General features: G+C 34.7%; 1 protein-coding gene across 2 annotated transcripts; it reads right to left on the reverse strand.

Annotated features, from left to right (window-relative positions):
- Positions 1 to 6,175: 6,175 nt before the first annotated feature.
- Positions 6,176 to 8,936, reverse strand: LOC131609732 (probably inactive leucine-rich repeat receptor-like protein kinase At5g48380). Of its 2 annotated transcripts, none has more exons than XM_058881524.1 (3): positions 8,779 to 8,936; positions 7,465 to 8,433; positions 6,176 to 7,370 (listed from the first exon to the last, which is right to left on the reverse strand). In XM_058881524.1, exons 2-3 carry the CDS (start codon positions 8,293 to 8,295, stop codon positions 6,369 to 6,371), a joined length of 1,833 nt encoding a protein of 610 aa, XP_058737507.1. In that variant the 5' UTR covers positions 8,296 to 8,433; positions 8,779 to 8,936; the 3' UTR covers positions 6,176 to 6,368. The 2 variants fall into 2 exon arrangements, with proteins under 2 accessions (XP_058737507.1, XP_058737506.1); XM_058881523.1 differs by having other exon boundaries at positions 8,697 to 8,932.
- Between the last annotated feature and the right edge of the window lie 11,416 nt (positions 8,937 to 20,352).

Consider the following 20,352-nt stretch of genomic DNA (forward strand, 5'->3'; position numbering starts at 1 on the left):
CCTTACCAGTGCTGTAATAGGTAAATTCCTTGTTTCCTTCATCACCGAGTTCAATGACTCCACAAGGTTGGTTGTCATGTGACCCCATCGTCTTCCACCGTCATAAGCTCGCGACCATTTTTCTCTTGGAAGATTCTCTATCCAGTTGAAATATTAGTATAAAAAATATGAGTTTAAAGGTTGAAGAACAAAACACTAAAAAAATATAGAATAAATTACCCATGTTTACAATTTTCTTGCGGAGGTCTTTGTCCTTGATCGCTCGCATAAAATTTTGTGCGATGTGCCTGATGCAATACACATGCACTGAAGGAGGATTTTGCCAGCCATTGTCTGGGTTGTTATATGCACTCTTTATAGACTCGTGTCGATCAGATATCAAACATAGATCAAATTAAGGGGTCACGTGCAGCCGCAAATTTTTTAGAAAAAAACTCCAAGCCCCTCCTGTCTCACCTTCAACCAATGCGTAGGCGATTGGGAAAATGTTACCGTTCCCATCCTGCGCAACAGCCATTAGCAACGTTCCTCTATATTTTCCATACAACCATGTGCCATCGACTTGCACAATTGGTTGATAATAGGCGAAACCTCTGATACTAGGTTGAAACGCCCAAAAAAGGCGATGAAATATTCTTGCACCACTAATCTGTGTTCCATCATCTAAATATGCAGGCAGTGTTTCCAGTTCTATTACGGTTCCAAGAAGATGCTCTCGCATGACTAACAACCATTGTGGGAGGTCGTTGTATGAGGCCTCCCAGTTTCCATAAATAGACTCGATTTCTTTCTTCTTTGCAAGCCATCCATTTTAGGGAGGACTGGCTTTGTTGATATTGATGTGTTTGGGACTATTGCGTGGGATAAACTTCCTCTGCCTCGTGAAAACAAACATACAACTCCAATGGATGTCCACCACTGAATTTAGTGTGACAATTAAGCATTGAAGTAACATCTTCATCATCTTCGATCTTTGCAGTATTGTATGTAACACTGTCACGTGTTCCATCAATTATTGGATATCGATAAAATATATCTGATATATTTTTTTGCATGGTTTCTTCAATTTTTTTGTCATGTGCGCTAAATCACATTTGCGATGAACTTTGACAAGAATGGTAGTTGTATTCTGAAAAACTACCCCAATATTCTCAAGTGTAACAATATTTCCATTGAAATGAATGATACAAGGTATTTTAGTTTATGCCATTGCAATAGATATTGTAAGTAAGAAATATGGTTATTTGTTGCATAAAAGATGGTTTGCATGCAAAGAAATATGTGTTGCAAGTATTTATCACGCTGCATGCATGGGGTACACGTGGAACACGCATGGCACCTTGCCTCCAAAGCAAATGGCGACATGGGGGGGTTGTCTCCAAAGCAAATGGCGACATCACCCTTTTCTCCAAAGCAAATGGCGACAAGGGGTAGTTTACCCCATTCCAATTGGCGACATGCTGCAGACGTGATGGGAAGCATGCATGCCTATATAAACAGGCTATTCTGTACGCAAACAACACACCTCACCTCAAATAATGGCACTGCTACTTTGTTCAGTGTTTATTGTTCCGTATAATACTTCTGTTCAAATTTCTGATTATAACAATGGTTTATCTTATCCATTAATTATACGACTAATGGAAAGAGAGAAACTTCGTCATTTAAAAAATCAACTACGCCAGGTCACCGAAATTGATCGGCATATTCGTCATATAGCATTTAATCGCATGTACATCAACGACGACGACGTTGTAATTGAAGAAATAACACAATTAGAGACCGATGAGGATGTGCGTAATATGTTTTATGATTTTATTAGTGGTTTTAACAAAACGCCATTTGAATTGTATGTTAGATTTAGTAGATCTGCAGATGAAGTGATAACATTGTGTAAAAACCCGATTTAATATAAATTTATGATTCAACTATATTATTTATTGTGCCATTTACTTTTCACCCACCTTCATTTATTTTTTAGCCACCTATATTTACTATCCCAACCACCTACATTTTCCTATAAATACACCACAAACTCTTATCACTTCTCACACTCAACCAACTTCTTATATCTCTAAATTTCTATACACTTAAAAAATGTCAAACTTACTTTGTCTCGGTTCAAAACATAGAGGAACGTGAGAAAATATTGCTAGGGTAAGTATTTTAGTTTAAGTTCTTAAATATTATTAGTATTTTAGTTTAAGTTCATTTTAGTATTTTAGTTTATGTTTAAGCGCTTAAATATTATTAGTAAATATTTATCAGTTTAATATTTTAGTTTATGTTTAAGCGCTTAAATATTATTCGTAAATATTTTTCATTTTAGTATTTTAGTTTATGTTTAAGCGCTTAAATATTATTAGTAAATATTTATCAGTTTAATATTTTAGTTTATGTTTAAGCGCTTAAATATTATTCGTAAATATTTTTCATTTTAGTATTTTAGTTTATGTTTAAGCGCTTAAATATTATTAGTAAATATTTATCAATTTAGTATTTTAGATGTAACATTACTATTTTTTATTACAGCTAGATGATGAACATGTACAAGGGTTTAGATGTAGAAGTCATCAAAAGTTGGAGCCATATCCTGCAATCCTCCCGTATCTAATTTCGTCAGGTTTATACCACGTAACAAATATACCCTCAACCCAAATCGACAACCGTTTAGTTTTGGCGTTATTAGAAAGATGGAGGCCAAAAACTCACACTTTTCATCTTCCGACTGGTGAATGCACTATCACATTGGAGGATGTTAGCATGTTACTTGGCCTCCCCATTGAAGGTACACAATTAAACGGTCCTTCTGAATTTGATGATGATGTATGGCCTTCAATCGTAGGGGAAATACCGCCACAAAATGCTTTACATGGTTCCGCTGTAAGATTGACATGGCTTAAAGACATTTATCAATCACAAGCAATTAGACCAATAGAAGCTTCAACAGAAGAGCATAAAATGAGATATGCTCAAATTTATATAATGATTTTGATTGGTCAACTTTTATTTCCCGACAAAAGCGGCAGCCACGTCCATCCAAAATGGTCACAATTCCTCTTTGATTTTAATAAGTGTGGCACATATAGTTGGGGTTCTGCTGTTTTGTGTCACTTGTACAGGGAGATGTGCAAAGCTTGTGAATTCAAAGTAAAAGAAATATCAGGATGTCTTTTACTTCTTCAAGCTTGGGCATTTACATGCATGCCTATTATTTCTCCTAAAACTTCGTTCGATCCATCATTTCCTCATGCGTCGAGGTAAAATATAATTTAATTTCATTATTTAATTTTTTTAATTATTTTTGAATAATTGTTATATTTTTTTAATTTTATTTAGATGGTGCGTTAAAGGCAAGAAATTCACTAACAACCCACACCACTATCTCCAAGGATACAGGTTTCAAATTGATCACATGCGGCCATATCAGGTTTTTATTCATCAACTCTTTTGAGAATATATTTTGTTTTAACTCTATTTCATTACACTAACTAATTTATTCAATTAATTATACTTGCCAGTTTATTTGGAGGCCGTATCTAGGATTTGCGCCCCCACGACTTGAAGATAGTTTGATTTGGAGTGCAAAAACATATATAATTTGTTTCCATCTTGTTGAAATGCATCAAAGTGATCGAGTGAGGCTTCAATTTGGCTATGTACAAAATATACCCGACCAGAGTGCCTCAAAGAACATCACAGGATGCATACAAACAAGTCCCGCAAAACAACATGGACTGAACTCTATCGCGACGAGCAACAATGTTGGACTGATAGAGCATCATATACGTTACAGGGAGCTCAATTAGAAGAGGAGACAATACCATCACAAGAGTACATGCATTGGTATATGTCGCTTCCATTCATATATGCATCGTACGAACACTATCTCACTGACCCCCGTTCAATTCCAAGTGGGTCTCAACAACAACAACCTCAACCCCAAGTATTTCAACAACAACCTCAACCTCAACCCCAAGTATTTCAACAACAACCTCAACCTCAATCTCAACCATTTCAACAACATCAACCCCAATTCTTTCAACAACAACTTCAACACCAATCCTTCCAACAACAACCTCAACCCCAACCCTTCCAACAACAACATCCTAATCCCAATTATTCTCAACAACATACTCCTAGCCCTTACGTTGACCCACAATACTCTTCCTACACACAATACACCCCATCCCACTCTCAAACAAATTATAACTACCAAACCCAACACCAACAGACCTATATTCGTCCACCCATGCAATTCACACCTATTCCGAATCCAAACTTGGATTCCCCTTACATCCAACAAAACCCTTCAACCTCCTCATACAATCAACCACCCACCACCTCTTACTTCCCAACCGTGATCCACCATGACCCGCCGCAAACACAATCCACCCCAAACTTAAACTTGGATCTTAATATCAGTGATTATGTCGTCAATAATATTGATTTCATAAATCAAATTTGGTCTCCTCCTCCACCACCTCCAACACAAGAAACACAAGAACAAGACGGCCAACAATGATTTTTCATTTGTATGAAATGTATGATTTCGTATTTGTATTTTTAGTATTAATTATGTTTAATAATATTTGCTTATAAATTAATATTTTGTCTTCATCATTGTATTAATATTATATTATTCAGTTTAAATATATTTGTTTCTAAACTACTATTTTTATATTTATTATACATATTAAGTTGTATTAGTATTATTATTATGTTTTAAAAAAAATTTTATAATTTTATTAATTAAAAATATTTATAACTAGTATTAATTATGTTTAAAAAAATTAATTTATAATTATAATTAATTAAAAAAATGATTTTATACCATTTAACTAATTTTTTGAATTCATATAACATAAATATATATTAAAAATATATTAAATATATAACAAAAATAATTAAAACATTAGAAACGAAAAAATAAAAATAAAAAAAGGGCTTGTTCCCATTCCAATTGGCGACATCACCCTTTGTGGCAGACAGGGCCCATCATGTCTCCACCTTGATTGGGGACATGGTCTTTGGAGCAGGTGGGGGACATCACCCTTTGTGGCAGACAGGGCCCATCATGTCTCCACCTTGATTGGGGACATGGTCTTTGGAGCAGGTGGGGCCCACCCTTTTCTTCATCTTGAATGGCGACAACCCTTCAAGCCGTGGCAGTATGGGAATTAATTTTCAGAGTGTGGCATTTGGGGAATACTTTTTCATAGGTGTGGCAAGTGGGGAAAAATTCGCTATTTCCTTGCTGTACTTCACATCAATTAATTCGCTCACCCCATCATTATAACATCATTTTCATTTCAACGAAATCATTATGGTATGAAAGTTTTTTTCCCTCATTTTTAAAATCACAATTTTGACCTTCTTTTGAGTTTTTGCTGAAAAAGAGGCAAAAATAAAGATTGATTTTGCAGAAGAAAAAAAATAAAATACGGGATAAAAATTGCACAAAAAAACTTTAAAAAAAAAGACTAAAATAGTAATTTTTAAAATAAGAGGATCAAAATAAAAAAAAAAAAGATAAAATAGAGGGACTAAAATTGTAATTAAGTCTATAACTTTTAATTATAATTTTATATAAAAATTTGTTTGTTTATTGAAAAAATAAAAATTGTTTCTTATAATAATCTAGAATAAGAAACCAAAGCAAGTAATAATAAGAAGAAAATTGTAATAATCTAAAATAAGAAATCAAAGCAAGTAATAAGAAAAAAAACATTAAAGTAAGAAGCTGAACAAGAAGGATGTTGCATATTTGAATCCACATTTTTGCACTCGAATGTCTCTACACAACTACAAACTGAGCTAACTTCAAATAAAATTACTAAGTTTTTAAAAAAAATTATAAATTATAGAGCATAGACACCCAAATATGACATTAACACATAAACCTCTTTTCTCATAGGTGTATGTGCTACATAGTTTATGAATCTCTAAAAAAATTCTTATTGTTATTACAGAATGAGAACTAAAATTCAACAAATTCTATTAGAAACTAAATTTCCAAAATTGCTTACATGAAAGTCATATCATGATGATCCTCCTATGATTTTCAGCAACATAATGTGAAAATCAAAAATCAAACATAATGTCATAAGTTCCCACCAACATAACGATCAAACAAACAACATAGAGGGAGAACAGAACATTGAACAAAATAAGGTTGATATCAAAGTCACCTATATATAAATGAACAATCATGATTAATCATGTTTCAACCGTGTCAAGACCATAACATTTATATATACTAACACATTAACATTATAACATTTATTTCATAACCACAGAGAAAGAGATAATTTTACAAATTTAAATTTGATTGCATACACAATTATATGTCAAATACCTTTTCAGTTTTATGCCTCGCGCGCTACGATAAGTTCTTCCAACTTACCAGCATCACCATTTTCTGTAAGCACCATTATCTCATCCTCAGTTGCGAAATTATATTTACTTCCAATCTCTCTTAGAAACTGATATACTTCGAACATCGTCGGCCTCTCCTTTGCAGTTGAAGTAACACAGTTGCAAGCAACCTTAAGAAACTGAAAAAGTTCATGATCAACACCTTTTCCAATTAGTGATTCATCGATTGCGTCTTTTAGGCTTGCGTTGACTGATTGCTGCATGATCCATTCTACCAAATTTCCTTTAAAAGTTTCTGGAGCTTTTGAAATATGTGTAGGTCTTTCGCCAGTTACCAGCTCGAGAAGCACAGTTCCAAAGCTGTAAACATCGCCCTTAGGTGTAGCCACCAGAGTTGTTGTATACTCGGGAGCAACGTAGCCTAAATCACCAAACTCGCCGTTTACAAAAGTACTCAAATGAGTATCGATCGGGTTCATTAATCTGGCAAGACCGAAATCTGATATTTTAGGCTCGAAATTTGCATCCAACAAGATGCACTTAGAGCTTATGTTTCGGTGAATGATCCGCGGATTGCAATTGTGATGAAGCCATGCGAATCCTTTGGCTGCTCCGATTGCAATTTTGAGCCGTGTAGACCACTCCATAGTGCATTCGCCAGTTTCAGGATGTAGTTGGTTGTGAAGAGTACCGTTTGGCATATTTTTATAGACCAAAAATCTCTCCTTTTTGGCGAGGCAAAAACCTAAAAGAGGAACCAAGTTTCGATGTCGCACTGTTCCTAGTGTAGCCATCTCAGCTGTAAACTCTTGCTCCGAGTGTTGAGATTCCAGCAATCTCTTAACCATGAGTGATGTGCCGTCAACGAGGACAGCTTTGTAAACAGTTCCTGATCTTCCAGTCCCAATGACATTGCTTTTGCTGAAGTTATTCGTAGCCTTCATGAGATCACTCAAGCTCATTTTTGAAATCGACTTCTCAAACATTGAAACCTGATAAGAAATTCAAAACAATTACGCATAATGGTTATGAACGCTATTCTTAATCTATCTAAGAACAAACAAGCCATGCATCAATTTAACCTACCTTAATTTTTTTGGTTCCCTTTAGGATTCTCGCCCACTTGTTTTCTTCAGGATCTTCTTCCTTTTTCCTGCGCGAAAGACTGCGCACATAGAAAAGCATTCCAACCCCCACTCCTAATGCTGCAAGAGTCACACCACCAGCAGCTGCTCCCGCTATAACCGCAGTGTTAGTCTTCGAAGACCCGCTGCAAGCAACCAACGGAGCGCCGCAGAGTGCTGAATTATTTGCATAATCATCTTTTGTAACTATACCTTCCCTAAAATTCGGAACTGGTCCGGACAAAAGATTATTCGAAACACTAAACGTCTTAATCCTTGTCAGTGAAGCAAATTGCGGAGGAATTTGACCGGTGAGTTGGTTTTGGTCGAGTTTAAGACTATTAAGATAGGAACAATTACTAAGCGACACAGGAATCTCCCCCGTAAAATCATTCGAAGACAGATCAAGAGAAACCACATATTGAACAAGGCTAGATATATCATTTGGAATGCTTTTCGAGAGACTGTTCATCGAAAGATCCAATCCTGTTAAGCTCGAGCAATTCTTAATGCCGCGAGGAAACTCTCCCTTAAGTCCCATATTCGAAAGTTTGAGATTCAAAACCCTACTTTCATCAGGATGCCAACATTCAACCCCAGTGAACTTGCAAATAAACCCTTCAGTTCTATTGTTAAAATTCCAAGATTGCAAGTAATTGTTTGGGTCTTTAAGTGTTTCTTTCACTTTTTTCAAGCATAATATGTCACTCTCAGTACCATAGCTCATGATGAAACAACTAATCAGCAGAAAGAAATTAACAGTAACAGAAGCACTACTCAAAACCATCTTCATCAAAATCCAAAAACACACAGAAAAAAGCCAAGAACAAGTTATCTAAATACTTCACTGATTCTAATAAAATCCGCAGCAAAAATCATAGAATCCATAGCATAGCACAGCACTATATTGAAATCCTCATAAGAGCATACCCTAAAAAAACAAAATCAATAACCATCATCAACTCAATTCAGCAGTATACTACAACAACCAAATCAATCATAAACAAAAAGGCACAAAAAAAGAAACAATTTTTTCCCTTTCACGCCAAAAACAACTACATAGATACAAAAAAAAAAAAACTTTTTTTAGAAACCCAGTAAAGTTTCCTTTAGCATGAATCAAAAGAAGCAAAAACTAAAACGACCCAGATTCAAAATCACATGAATTTTAGATAAGGGTATTCAAAAACTCACCTGGGTTATTAGAAAAATCCAATTTTAGAAACAAAAGAATAAAAATTTATGAGAGTGTTTGGTTTGAAGAAGATGTGAATACCGAGTAAGATGATTTGATATTTGGAAGATGATGTGATGAGAGACAAGACAATAGACCGGGAAGACTTGGAACAGGTTTGTTTGACTACGTTACTCGCTTTTGCTGAAAATCAGGGGCCACTATTGTCCCAACCCCAAGAAACTCAATGTTTTACAGTTTTCTTTTACCTTTAGCTTTAACTAAAAATCAAGTTCTTTAATTATCAAAATTTCAGCTAAATACATTTCTGTTGATTTTTGTCATGCAAATAATATTGAATGAAATAAATGATTGCATTTTACTTGAAATGTTAAATGACTGCATTTTACTTGAAATGTTGCTATTTTAAGAATAATATTATTTTGGACCCTTTTAGTCCATAAAATAGTCATCAATATGACAATATTAGTTGGTTATCTCTTCTTCATAACTCCATAAAATAAATAGGTAAATTGTTCAGAGTGTGCTTGAAAAATTAGTAAATTTCATCATTTAACTTTTGTCTTTGAATGTGTTATAGAATCAAATATGTAGAACACTTGATACTATAATGTGTAGAACAATTTGAAATCGTTTATGTAAGAAAATGATCATTTCTACTAGCATCATTTGACCACTCATATCTCAAATCTAAATGATCATTTGTATTCAGGTGAAAGGACATGAACATATACCCCAAGAGAAAGAAAATGATCACTTATAACAAGGTGGACCATTTGTTTCAAGGTTAATACGACCATCTACACTTCAAGGCAAGAAGGATCATCTCTACTTAGATAGTCATGATCATCCGCACTCAGCGCTAGTGACTCTACCTTTGCCTAGATGAAGAAATTACGACTTGTAATTGATGATCAATCATCCTTACCAATCATTTAGCCGTTGGGAATTAAGTGAATTCGCTATTTCTCTACTTTCATCTTTATTCTTGTTTGTTTGTGGTTTGGATACACTTAGTTGGTAGATTAATTATTGTTTGAGGTAGTTTGGTTGTCAATGTTGTCCAACATATTATATTTTTTGAATCCACCATGAAAAAGGTCTAAATTTACAAGTGAGCATTATGAGTTCTAAGTGGGATATCAAAAAAAAAAATTAGAAACGGTGATTTTGAGTTGTGGAAAGTGAATATGCAAACAATTTAGAATCAGCAAAAGTGTGCAGAATCAATGAAAGATGGGGTATATATGTCGATAAATCGAGCACAAGGAGAGAATGTCAATATGTTTGATAAGGCCATGAGTGTCATTATCTCGTGCCTCAGATATAAAGTATTGAGTGAAGTCGCAATTGAGAAAATCATGCTAGAAATATGGGTCAAACGTGAATCTTTATATATGACCAAATTGTTGGTTCATTGATTAGGTCAGAAGTAACAATTCCATTTATTTCAAATGGTGTTAAACAAATACATTTTGGAGGAATGAATGATATTTCACAAAATTATTAATGACTTATAATATATTGAGGTAAAACTTAATGACGAGAACAAGGCTCTACTTTATTTAGCTAATTACTTACTTCGTTTGAGCATTTTAAGGATGTCTTTCTTTAATGTGAGAAAAATATTATTACCTTAAAAGGAGGTTCAATCGACAATTAGAACCAATGAACATATAAAGCTTAAAGACTTGAAGGTTGAAGACAGCAGAGAAGGCTTGAATGTTTCAAGAAGAATGAATGCGAATAGAAAAAAAATAAAAGGATAAGGAATCTAGATCTAAGACCAAGTCAAAGTTTAAGTGGTCTGACAAATAAAAATAAAAATGTTTCATTTGTTATAAAATCTTCCATTTTAAGAAGAATTGTTTCGAGAGGTGGAACTAGGGAGATTTCGATCAAATTGTGGTTGTTTATATGAGGATAGTTACAAGAGTGATGTACTAGTGGTAACAGGTTCAGAGATAGAGAAGAGTTGGGTCATTGACTCTGGATGTTCTTATCGCATGTGTCAAAGGAAAGAATACTTTGAGACTTTGGAGTTAAAAGAAGGTGGAGCCTTCAACTCATTAAAAGTAAGGATAGCAAGGTTTATGGCATTGAGACCGTTCAATTCACGATGTTTTATAATTGAGTTTCTTTCATGCAGCGTCAGGTATGTTCCCAAACGAAAAAAATGTGTCCATAAATATGTCTGATGATTTAGTCTATTGCACTAAAATTTAACTTGATATGTTGAAGATTTCACAAGTTACATTGATAGGTCCAAAATGTGTAGTTTGTATGTTTTAGATGGTTTCATTGTTATTGGTAATTAACATTATCTAATCAAGACTTTCATAGTGAAACAAAATTATGACATTTGAGATTAAAATGTGTTAGTAAAAAAGGTTTGGGTGAATTAGTTAAACAAGGTTCACCAGGTAATTAAAAATTGAATAAAAAATTAAAATTTTGTAATCGTTAGATGCTAAGAAAATAACATATAGTGAAGTTTGGAAGTGTTATGAATAATTCTAATCAATCGTTTGAGTATTTTCACTTGGAACTTTAGGATATGATAAGGTTGAAAACTCATAATAATGATTTCTATTTTCTCCACTCAATCTTAACCACTTTTCGATTGTTCGAATAGTGCAAGAATTTCTCTAGTTTGGATTTTAAATCTATAAGAGCGATGTCCTCGGTGACCCTAAATTTAAAATGAGACCTCATGTTGTTGAAGTAAAAAAAAGTGATATACCAATATTTTTCCATTCTAGTGTGTTTTTTTAATAACATATTAGACATATTCGTAAAAGTTGTAAATCAATTTGGATCATACAAAAACAATCTTGTCTCGGGGTTTTGTCTGAATTTTAATTTTCAGATTCACCCTATTATGTTTAAAATAACACAAAAAAAGGATTTGTCCAAATATTGAAATTCAAAGTCATCCCATTTTTATAACATATATGGGGTTTCTCTAGAGTTTGAAATTATGATCACTCTTATAGAGGCCAGAGTTTGAAATTATGATCACTCTTATAGAGGCCAATGTCCAGAACATGTGTTTAACGTACAGAACATGTGTTTAACATACAGACAAAACTAATTTTATAACATACAAATTTTAAATCCAATATTTATACAAATAATGTTAGATATACATTAAAACATATCAAAATGTATCCAAATTACATCGGTGAAAATTATGTCACCACCTAATTTATCTATGGATGGTTCCTCCTTTGAATTTTCCTGATTTGATTGTCTTTCAATATCGCTTAACTTGGTAAACACTTTCATCCTATCCAAAAAATTATACAACCAAGTTTCAACTTCTTTTTGTGGAATGAGATGTCCACTTAGGGGATGTTCGGGGTATAAGACATTCTGATTTTAAAAAAACTTAAACAAAATGTTGTGATTTTGAAAGTCACTCAATACAATTAATGTGTTTTGTTGGATTTTGAGGTATGCCACTTTGAAGTGGAAAAATCTTTTCTTCCGAAAAAGCCATATCTTGTCAGATCAATACACATCCTTCTATATGCATTTTCTATATGATAACTCATTTCAAGGAAATATATCCATTTTTTCTCTGGTGTTGCACTACTAACACAAGGAATAAGATATTCATGAATTTCATCGTATTATTCTTTTACTCGTATAGTTTTGTGTATGATTCTTTATGGGAATTTAACTTTTTGATAAGATATTAGTGAACAAATGTACGATTCTCCTCTCCATTACCCAACAAAGACGAAATAGTGCTATAAATGTAATTACTCTCACATTTACCATCTATAATTCTGTCAATGTATATGTGCATAAAAACTAACATTTCTTCAATGTGTATCATTTTTTAGTAAAGGTGGTAAAGGTGATGAAGGCGATGGTTTTTTATGTGAGCATCTTTGATTGAACTTCTTTTAGACTACGAAATTAGAGATTCTGATAAAGATAAGTCGACATGCTCAAAATAGGATGGAGACTGCTTGGTTGAATTGTCTCCAAGTGTTGGTTTGGCATTCTTAGGAGAATCTTTTATTTTTATCAATTTTGGGGGTGGTTTCATATTTCTGGTTTCTAGATAGGCTATCTTCCGCAACTGCTTTATAGTGTGTAGTTTCATGTGAAATATATAAGAGAGATTTTCTCCTTCACCTAATCTAAAATTGTGCTTTCAACATATTTCACGAAATTCAGATATGTTACACACACCCTTCTGAATTGTATGACAGATTCAACATATAACTCTTTGGTAGAAGAATTTATCATAACATTTCAAGCAATCATTATACTTTCCAATATCACACTGGACTTGATCATTTTCTTCTCTTCACCTTTGATTTGTTTGGTCCCTACTGCATACTTAAGTCTACCTCTTGCATTTTTTATTATATGATACCTGCACAATAAAATATATGATGTAGGAAACACCTTTGTAGCAGAACTCAACCATACGATATTGCAATCGTTGACAATCACCAGTGTCATGTTTTCTTGGCTTTCAACATAATCCCACATACTTCCAAAGCCCACGTAACATTATCCTCTTTTTCACTTTATAAAAATGCAAACTCAACCGAAACAGTTATCTTTGTAGAAGTAACACCAACAATATCTATGTAGCGGTAAAAATGTGAGTCGACGCGTTTTCGCGCATTCGAAGTACAACAGAGTCGCCACCGAACTTTATTTATTCCAAGAAGGAAAGGGAAAATATCGATAAAACCCACGAAAGAAAAGAAAACGGATAAGATGGTCGTCGCAACCAAATTAGGGTTCGGGATTCGGTTAAGCAAGGGGAAGGTATTAGCACCCCTCACTTCCATCGTACTCGATGGGACCCATTTAGTTAGTTTAGTGTTTGAGTGTTAGCGTAATGTTTGCGTTCTTTAGCTTATTAATCGAGAAAAGATAAAAGAAAGATTTTTTTAGGTTTTTTATTATTATGAGGAAAAAGAAAAGATTTTTTATTATTATGCTTGCCAAGACGTTTGTATCTTGTGCCTACGTATTCCCTAGTGCAATGGGAAAGTCAGAGCAATCGTAGTTCGGGCTAGAACCACGAAATGTTTGTTGGTTGAATTTAGCGAGAGGTACTCGATCGCTTTCAAATGGAAATACTACGCGCACATGGATATGATATCACTACAAGAATGGATGACTAAATCAAGATAAGACATGATTTTGGCCATCATCGCATTCGAGTGGAAGATGTTCGATCTTCACATGTGGAAGTATGTTCGTATTGAAAATTGGATAAGTGTCTCATTTATGAAAAGAGTTTTAAAAGCCATAAGGCAAAAAGGTTGAATGAAATTGAAGTTGTGTTTTAAAGGGACATTTAGCAAAGGATTGAGCATAGGTGTTCACCTAGCGCGTCTTTACCCAAGGTATTGAACAGGAGCGAGCCCCATTGTCACTTGTTGTCCTTGTAAATCAATGTATTCAAAAGATCAAGGTATTCAAGAGGTGTGCACCCCTTGTCACTTAATCTTTTGATTTGATTAAAAAAGATTCGAAAGATCAAGGTATTCAAGAGGTGTGCACTTCTTGTCACAGGATCTTTCGGTTTGATTAATGTGTTTTGATTCAAAGGATCAAGGTATTCAAGAGGTGTGCACCCCTTGTCACTTAATCTAAGGTTTTAAAAAAAATGTGTTAATCCAAAAGAATCGAGGTATTCAAGAGGTGTCCACCCCTTGACACACGATCTTTGGTATGGTTAAGAAAAAGGTTTTCGAAATGAAGAAGTTCGACGTTGGATCGAGAAATTATTTGACGACTTGGCGTTGGACCAAGGTTTATTACTTTGGATTGAAATTAATATAATATTTTTTGGTATTTTTAACATGAGAATAAAGTCTAAAATCTAGAAACATGTTTTTTACATTTTATGATATATACATATTAGAAGATAAAAACAAAATTAAAAATAGAAACAATAGGTTAAAAAAATAGTAAAAAAGGAGGTGTAATATAAAGGAAACAGGGGCTGGGCTATAAGATTAAGGCCCAAGAAATTTTTAAACTAGAACAATAAAAAAAAAGTTTTGTGTTTGGACCGGACCGGGTCGGGTTAGGATAGAACCCGAATCCGCCCATTCTCTTAATACAAAGGGTTTGAAAACCCTAAAAAAAACCAAGAGGCAGCCGCCCCATTCTCCCTCACTCTCTCGCATATGAACCACTACAGAAAAAAAATTACGATTACTCTGCTCTTTCATCTCTCTCAAATACTTCCTAGTTTCACGCTCAAACCTCTCTTGCGATTCTCTCGCTCACGGTCTCTCTATCCCGATCTCACTCTCAAGAAATATAACTCTTTTCTTTATCCTCAGAAATCGTGACAATTAATACATAAATGAATCCATCGCAAGAAGAGCATACGCAAATCAACAATAAATTCAACCAACAGAATAAGAAACGTACAAACAAATAATTACACTTGAGTTTCTACAACATGGTTAAATCGATTCAAGCAAGCAAGGGAACAAAGGGTATATCAAACAAGCATGAAGAACAAATTCAGAAAAGAAAACGAACCAACTCCGAATGTTCTCGGAGGCGATGAATCCCACGGCACTAGTAAGTAATGAAATTGAATCCTCCTCTGCCTCCGTGTATGCGTTTCGTGACCAGTTCAGCCGTGAGCTCGGGTAAGTGTTGCTTGTTTCACCGATTTCATCTTCTTCTAGACTCTACTTGTTTGCCTCTGCTGCGTGGATGATGTTGAAAGGAGTTGAGTTGAAGTTGTTGTGGATGTGTTGATGAACAGGTGTAATGAATGCTGAAGCAGAGTTCGCGAGAAGTAAAAAAGGTTTGTTTTCGTGTGTGGATTTGATAGTGTTGAGATTTTAGCAGAGAGATTTCAGGGGTGAAGTTATGGGTATTCTTGCTGAGTGTGTTTTGAAGGTGAATAAGCTCAATGTTTTTGTGAATGAATTTGGAGGTTGAATCAATGTTATGGTGAGTTTATGTTGGGTTTTGCAGAAGTGAGTCGATGGAGTGTGTGTGGAAGGCTGTTTGTGTATCGGTCTGTGAGAGTTTTGGGAGGATAATGCGATTGAAACGTGAGGTTTTAGTTCAATGTGATGGTGAGCTTCGGTTTTGCTGTGATGTTTGTTTATTATGGTGATTTTTGCAGTGAGGTTTTTTCCTGGGCAGAAGTATGATTCTCTTTTTTTAGCGTTTCCACCTCCCTTTCATTGTATCATTGCTGTCTTTTTATAGATGAATTTGAGAGGTTTTGGGGGGAAATTGGAATCAAATTTGAACATATTTGTTGTCTGTTTTCTTGGCTTTTTGGATGCAGGTATGGTATGAACAAAATGGTGAAGCTTTTGTCTTCTATCTACAGCGAGCAGCAGGTTTTTGTGCAGTTTGCAGTAATGTTTGGACTGTACTGTTTGGCGTTTGGACCATGTATGCAGAAGACAAGCAGGGTGCAGTTTTTTTTGGACCTTATTGTTTGGACCACTTGGACATAAAAATCAATAATAATTATAATGATAATAATAATATTAAAAATAAAAATTAATCTAAACTAAATCTAAAACAAAAATAATATTAAAACTAAAAATTAATTTAACTATCTAAAATTATTTTTTTGTTGACTTTAATAAAAAGTCAATTTTTTTTAAGATATGCAAAAATGCGACGATTTAAATGCAAATGAAATGCGAATGCGACATGACCAGATGAATGAAATTCGTAAGGCAAAAATTGGGGTGCGACAGATGCCCCTATTTAAGTTTCTTCTATCGAAGATGTGAAGAGACATAAATACAAAGTACACAATTTTTGTCCTTCATATGCAAATGAAATGCAATGCATTGACTCTTTTTTTTGTTATTTTGAATGTAATATGATATGAGACAGACTCGATTCTCTGTGGGGAATAAGATAAACTAATGTTGGATAGACTTGGAAAAGAGAGATAAAACTCTGGGTAAAAAGACAGTAGAAGCGTCTAAGAGTGACATTAGACGGATAAAAACACCTTATTGTGGATTGTGACATCCAATTATTGGCTTTGGATGAAAACAGCGACCCATATCAGCTAATGTACTGGTAAAGGCAAAGAAGACCATCGACTTTAGCTAATGTATTAAAGATGGAAATGAGATCTCTTATCAACTAATGTACTGATAAAAGATGAAAAGGATACACGACTTTAGTTAATGTACTAAAGAAGGAAAAACGATTATATCATCAGTTAATGTACTGAAGATGTGAAACAAATCGACCTGCATCAGTTAATGTACTGATGAGGGAAACAAGAGGGAATTGTCATCAGCTAATGTACTGACGAAAGGAAATCCTATACCAGTTAATGTACTGATAAGGAAAGAAGAAAGAGGCCCACGTTAGTTAATGTACTGACGAAGAGAAGTCCTATACCAGCTGGTGTACTGATAAGGAGGAAACAACCATGATCAATCATCGGCTAATGTACTGACGAGAGAAAATAGGAGACATCTGATATCAGCTAATGTACTGATGAAAGTCCTGCATCAGCTAATGTACTAATGACGGGAAACGAAAGTGCATATTATCAGTTAATGTACTAATGATAACAACAAGTGGTGAATGACATCAGCTAATGTACTGATGAATATGACAAAGAGTTGACATTATCAGCTAATGTACTGATGAATGTAAGACGGAATCGCTTTGGTAAATGCCAAGTGAGTTGGACTTAGATCTCAAGGTAAGATGTTTGATAACAACGAGACCTTGAAAGAATGCAAATGAGTATGAATTTTGTTTTTATGCATGACAATGAATTGTTCTATGAATGAGATGTGAATGTAATGTAATGCAATCGGTTATGACAACTGAGGTAGACTCTTTTGTGAGGGTAGATCGAAACTCTGATTCCTCAACACAAGAACACTGCCAGTCATGGTTTTGTCACACTGATGATCCTCTTGGAAGGACTGATAAACTGCTTGGGGATTGTTGAGGAAAATTGCCCCTGACTGGCTGATTGTTACCTGATCGTTGCTTCAGTCCTTGAAATGAAAGTTGGGAACGCTTGCCCCAGTATAAGTCTTGAACAACAGGATCTCGAAGTAACGTGCCCCTGATAGGATCATTGATCGAGTTTCTCGACTGTTTGAACTTCCTAAAAGATGAGTACTTGCAAATAAAATGTTCATTCAAAATGGTAATTTTAATGCGATGCTCAAAGCATATTTTGAAATCAAAGTTATTGTACGAATGATATTATTGATGTAAAGCAAATGAATCACAGGGTCTAAACACAATAGTCAAGACAATCAAAGTGATGGATAAATCAAAAGGTATGGTAAAACAAACGATTTGCAAAGATCTTTAGGAGTCAGGTTAACGCAACCTTGTTGTAGTATGCTTTCAAAATAAACCTAGCTTCAATTAGGTCTTTTGAAGGTTGTAACGTGGCTTGGTTCACGGTTTATGAAACAAAGGATATAGGCTCAAAGTATATTTGTACCCACCCCATTCTTCGTGATGATCTTCCAATCCTACGTTCAGTTAACTCAAATTATGCATTCATGTTCCAAGAGACTTTGGAATCGCACATATGATAATGATGATGGTTTAAAGGCCAAGGGAATCTTCGAGATGGCAATCACCTCTTCTTTTTGATAGTCATAATGTCTTATCGTTGTTCAAGGAATTTATGGACTTCTCTTTTTTGTTTCTATTATCCCTAACTTTTGCCTTAACTGTTCCATTTGAGGATTACGGTCAGCGGGATGCCCCAATTTTGCCTAAGTCTCCTTCATAGGTTTTGACTTAGCGGACTTTTTTTTTTTTGAAATATATTTTTTTTGTATTTGGAAAGATAGTGACTGCCTTGATAATGATTGATGATAACCATCTCGGTCACTTTTGATTGAAACCCTTATTGAAAGGCGTACTTAATGATTTTCTTAAAATTGAATGCACAACCAAACTAACTGAGAACTACCCTGCCCCAGATTAAAATTGCGGGTTTTCATACAGAAAGAAACACCAACTTCTAGGCTCAAAGGGGGTTGACTAGGGATTAACTTCCTTATTTCTTCAGTGTTTGGGGATTGAAACAATGCCTGTACATCATCAGCAAAATTTTATTTGAAAGCGTACAATTCAACAACTTGGGTATTTCGTTTTCATCATCCTCCCTCCAATCTTTGCATAAAACACAAGTTTGATAGAAGAAAGTGAACAAGAGATATATTTTTTGTTTTTTTTGAAAGATAAAGCATAAAGAAGCACACAATGGATGTAAATGGATTGATTCAAATATGCAATGCTCATTTCATTAAAATTAACATTTTGAAACAAACAACATTCAATGCAGCACACAGTACCAACAAGGGAATTGCAAACAGTAAGGAAACATGGCTTAGTGACCAATCAGTGACGAGGATGAGTTGCCTTGTCTGATATATTGGCTCCTCAATTGGATAACTTCTACTCTTGGCCTCGTTGAGGTTCTTCCATAGTCTTCAGACTTATGCCTCCAGTTCAATGTGTTGAGGAATCAACATGACGGTAGACAAGCCACTTGAGGGTGAAGACAAATGAAATGGGTCTTTTGTTGACAACTTGAATGCATGAATGCAGATGCATGATTTGATTTGATTTTTACATGCAGGAATGATGCAATGTAATATGATATGGAATATAACACGATGCTATACAAAGACTAAATTTAAATGATAATCGTAAATGAATAAAAGAACCCACTGAGGAAAGCTTCTTATAATAGGACGGTTCTATATTCTCTTACCCAAGAATCCCCTCACATGATGGCTCTAAGATTTTTGATAGTAGAGATGTCTACATCATCATAGATGGAACGGGTTCTAAAGGTCCTTGGAGTTAACGACGAAATCAGATTTCCATCATGCGACGGGCGAACCATCTTATGACAAATTTCATGAATAAGTCTCCTCCAAGTGGGGTTTTCGTATTAGCCATTCAAGGTGTTCACCTTGGGGACTAGCACTACACAACCACCTCCTAACTTATGTTTTTCTCTTGTTTTTCAAAGCTCGGGTTGAGAGCTTCACTCAAATATCATTCCCATACCCACAAATAAATATATACAGAAATAAAATAAAAGCGATAAAGCAAGAGTAAAGAAACATAATCAACAAAAGAGTAAACATAAAGAATAAGCAAACAAAATCAAACACTCAAATAAAAAAAAACTAAACTAGGGTTGACCCTTTTAGGATTGTATGTCCCCAGCAGAGTCGCCATTTTCTGAAGCGGTAAAAATGTGACTCGACGCGTTTTCGCGCATTCGAAGTACAACAGAGTCGCCACCGAACTTTATTTATTCCAAGAAGGAAAGGGAAAATATCGATAAAACCCACGAAAGAAAAGAAAACGGATAAGATGGTCGTCGCAACCAAATTAGGGTTCGGGAGTCGGTTAAGCAAGGGGAAGGTATTAGCAACCCTCACTTCCATCGTACTCGATGGGACCCATTTAGTTAGTTTAGTGTTTGAGTGTTAGCGTAATGTTTGCGTTCTTTAGCTTATTAATCGAGAAAAGATAAAAGAAAGATTTTTTTAGGTTTTTTATTATTATGAGGAAAAAGAAAAGATTTTTTATTATTATGCTCGCCAAGACGTTTGTATCTTGTGCCTACGTATTCCCTAGTGCAATGGGAAAGTCAGA

Source organism: Vicia villosa, linkage group LG6, assembly GCF_029867415.1.
Source record: "Vicia villosa cultivar HV-30 ecotype Madison, WI linkage group LG6, Vvil1.0, whole genome shotgun sequence".
NCBI classification, from domain to species: domain Eukaryota; kingdom Viridiplantae; phylum Streptophyta; class Magnoliopsida; order Fabales; family Fabaceae; genus Vicia; species Vicia villosa.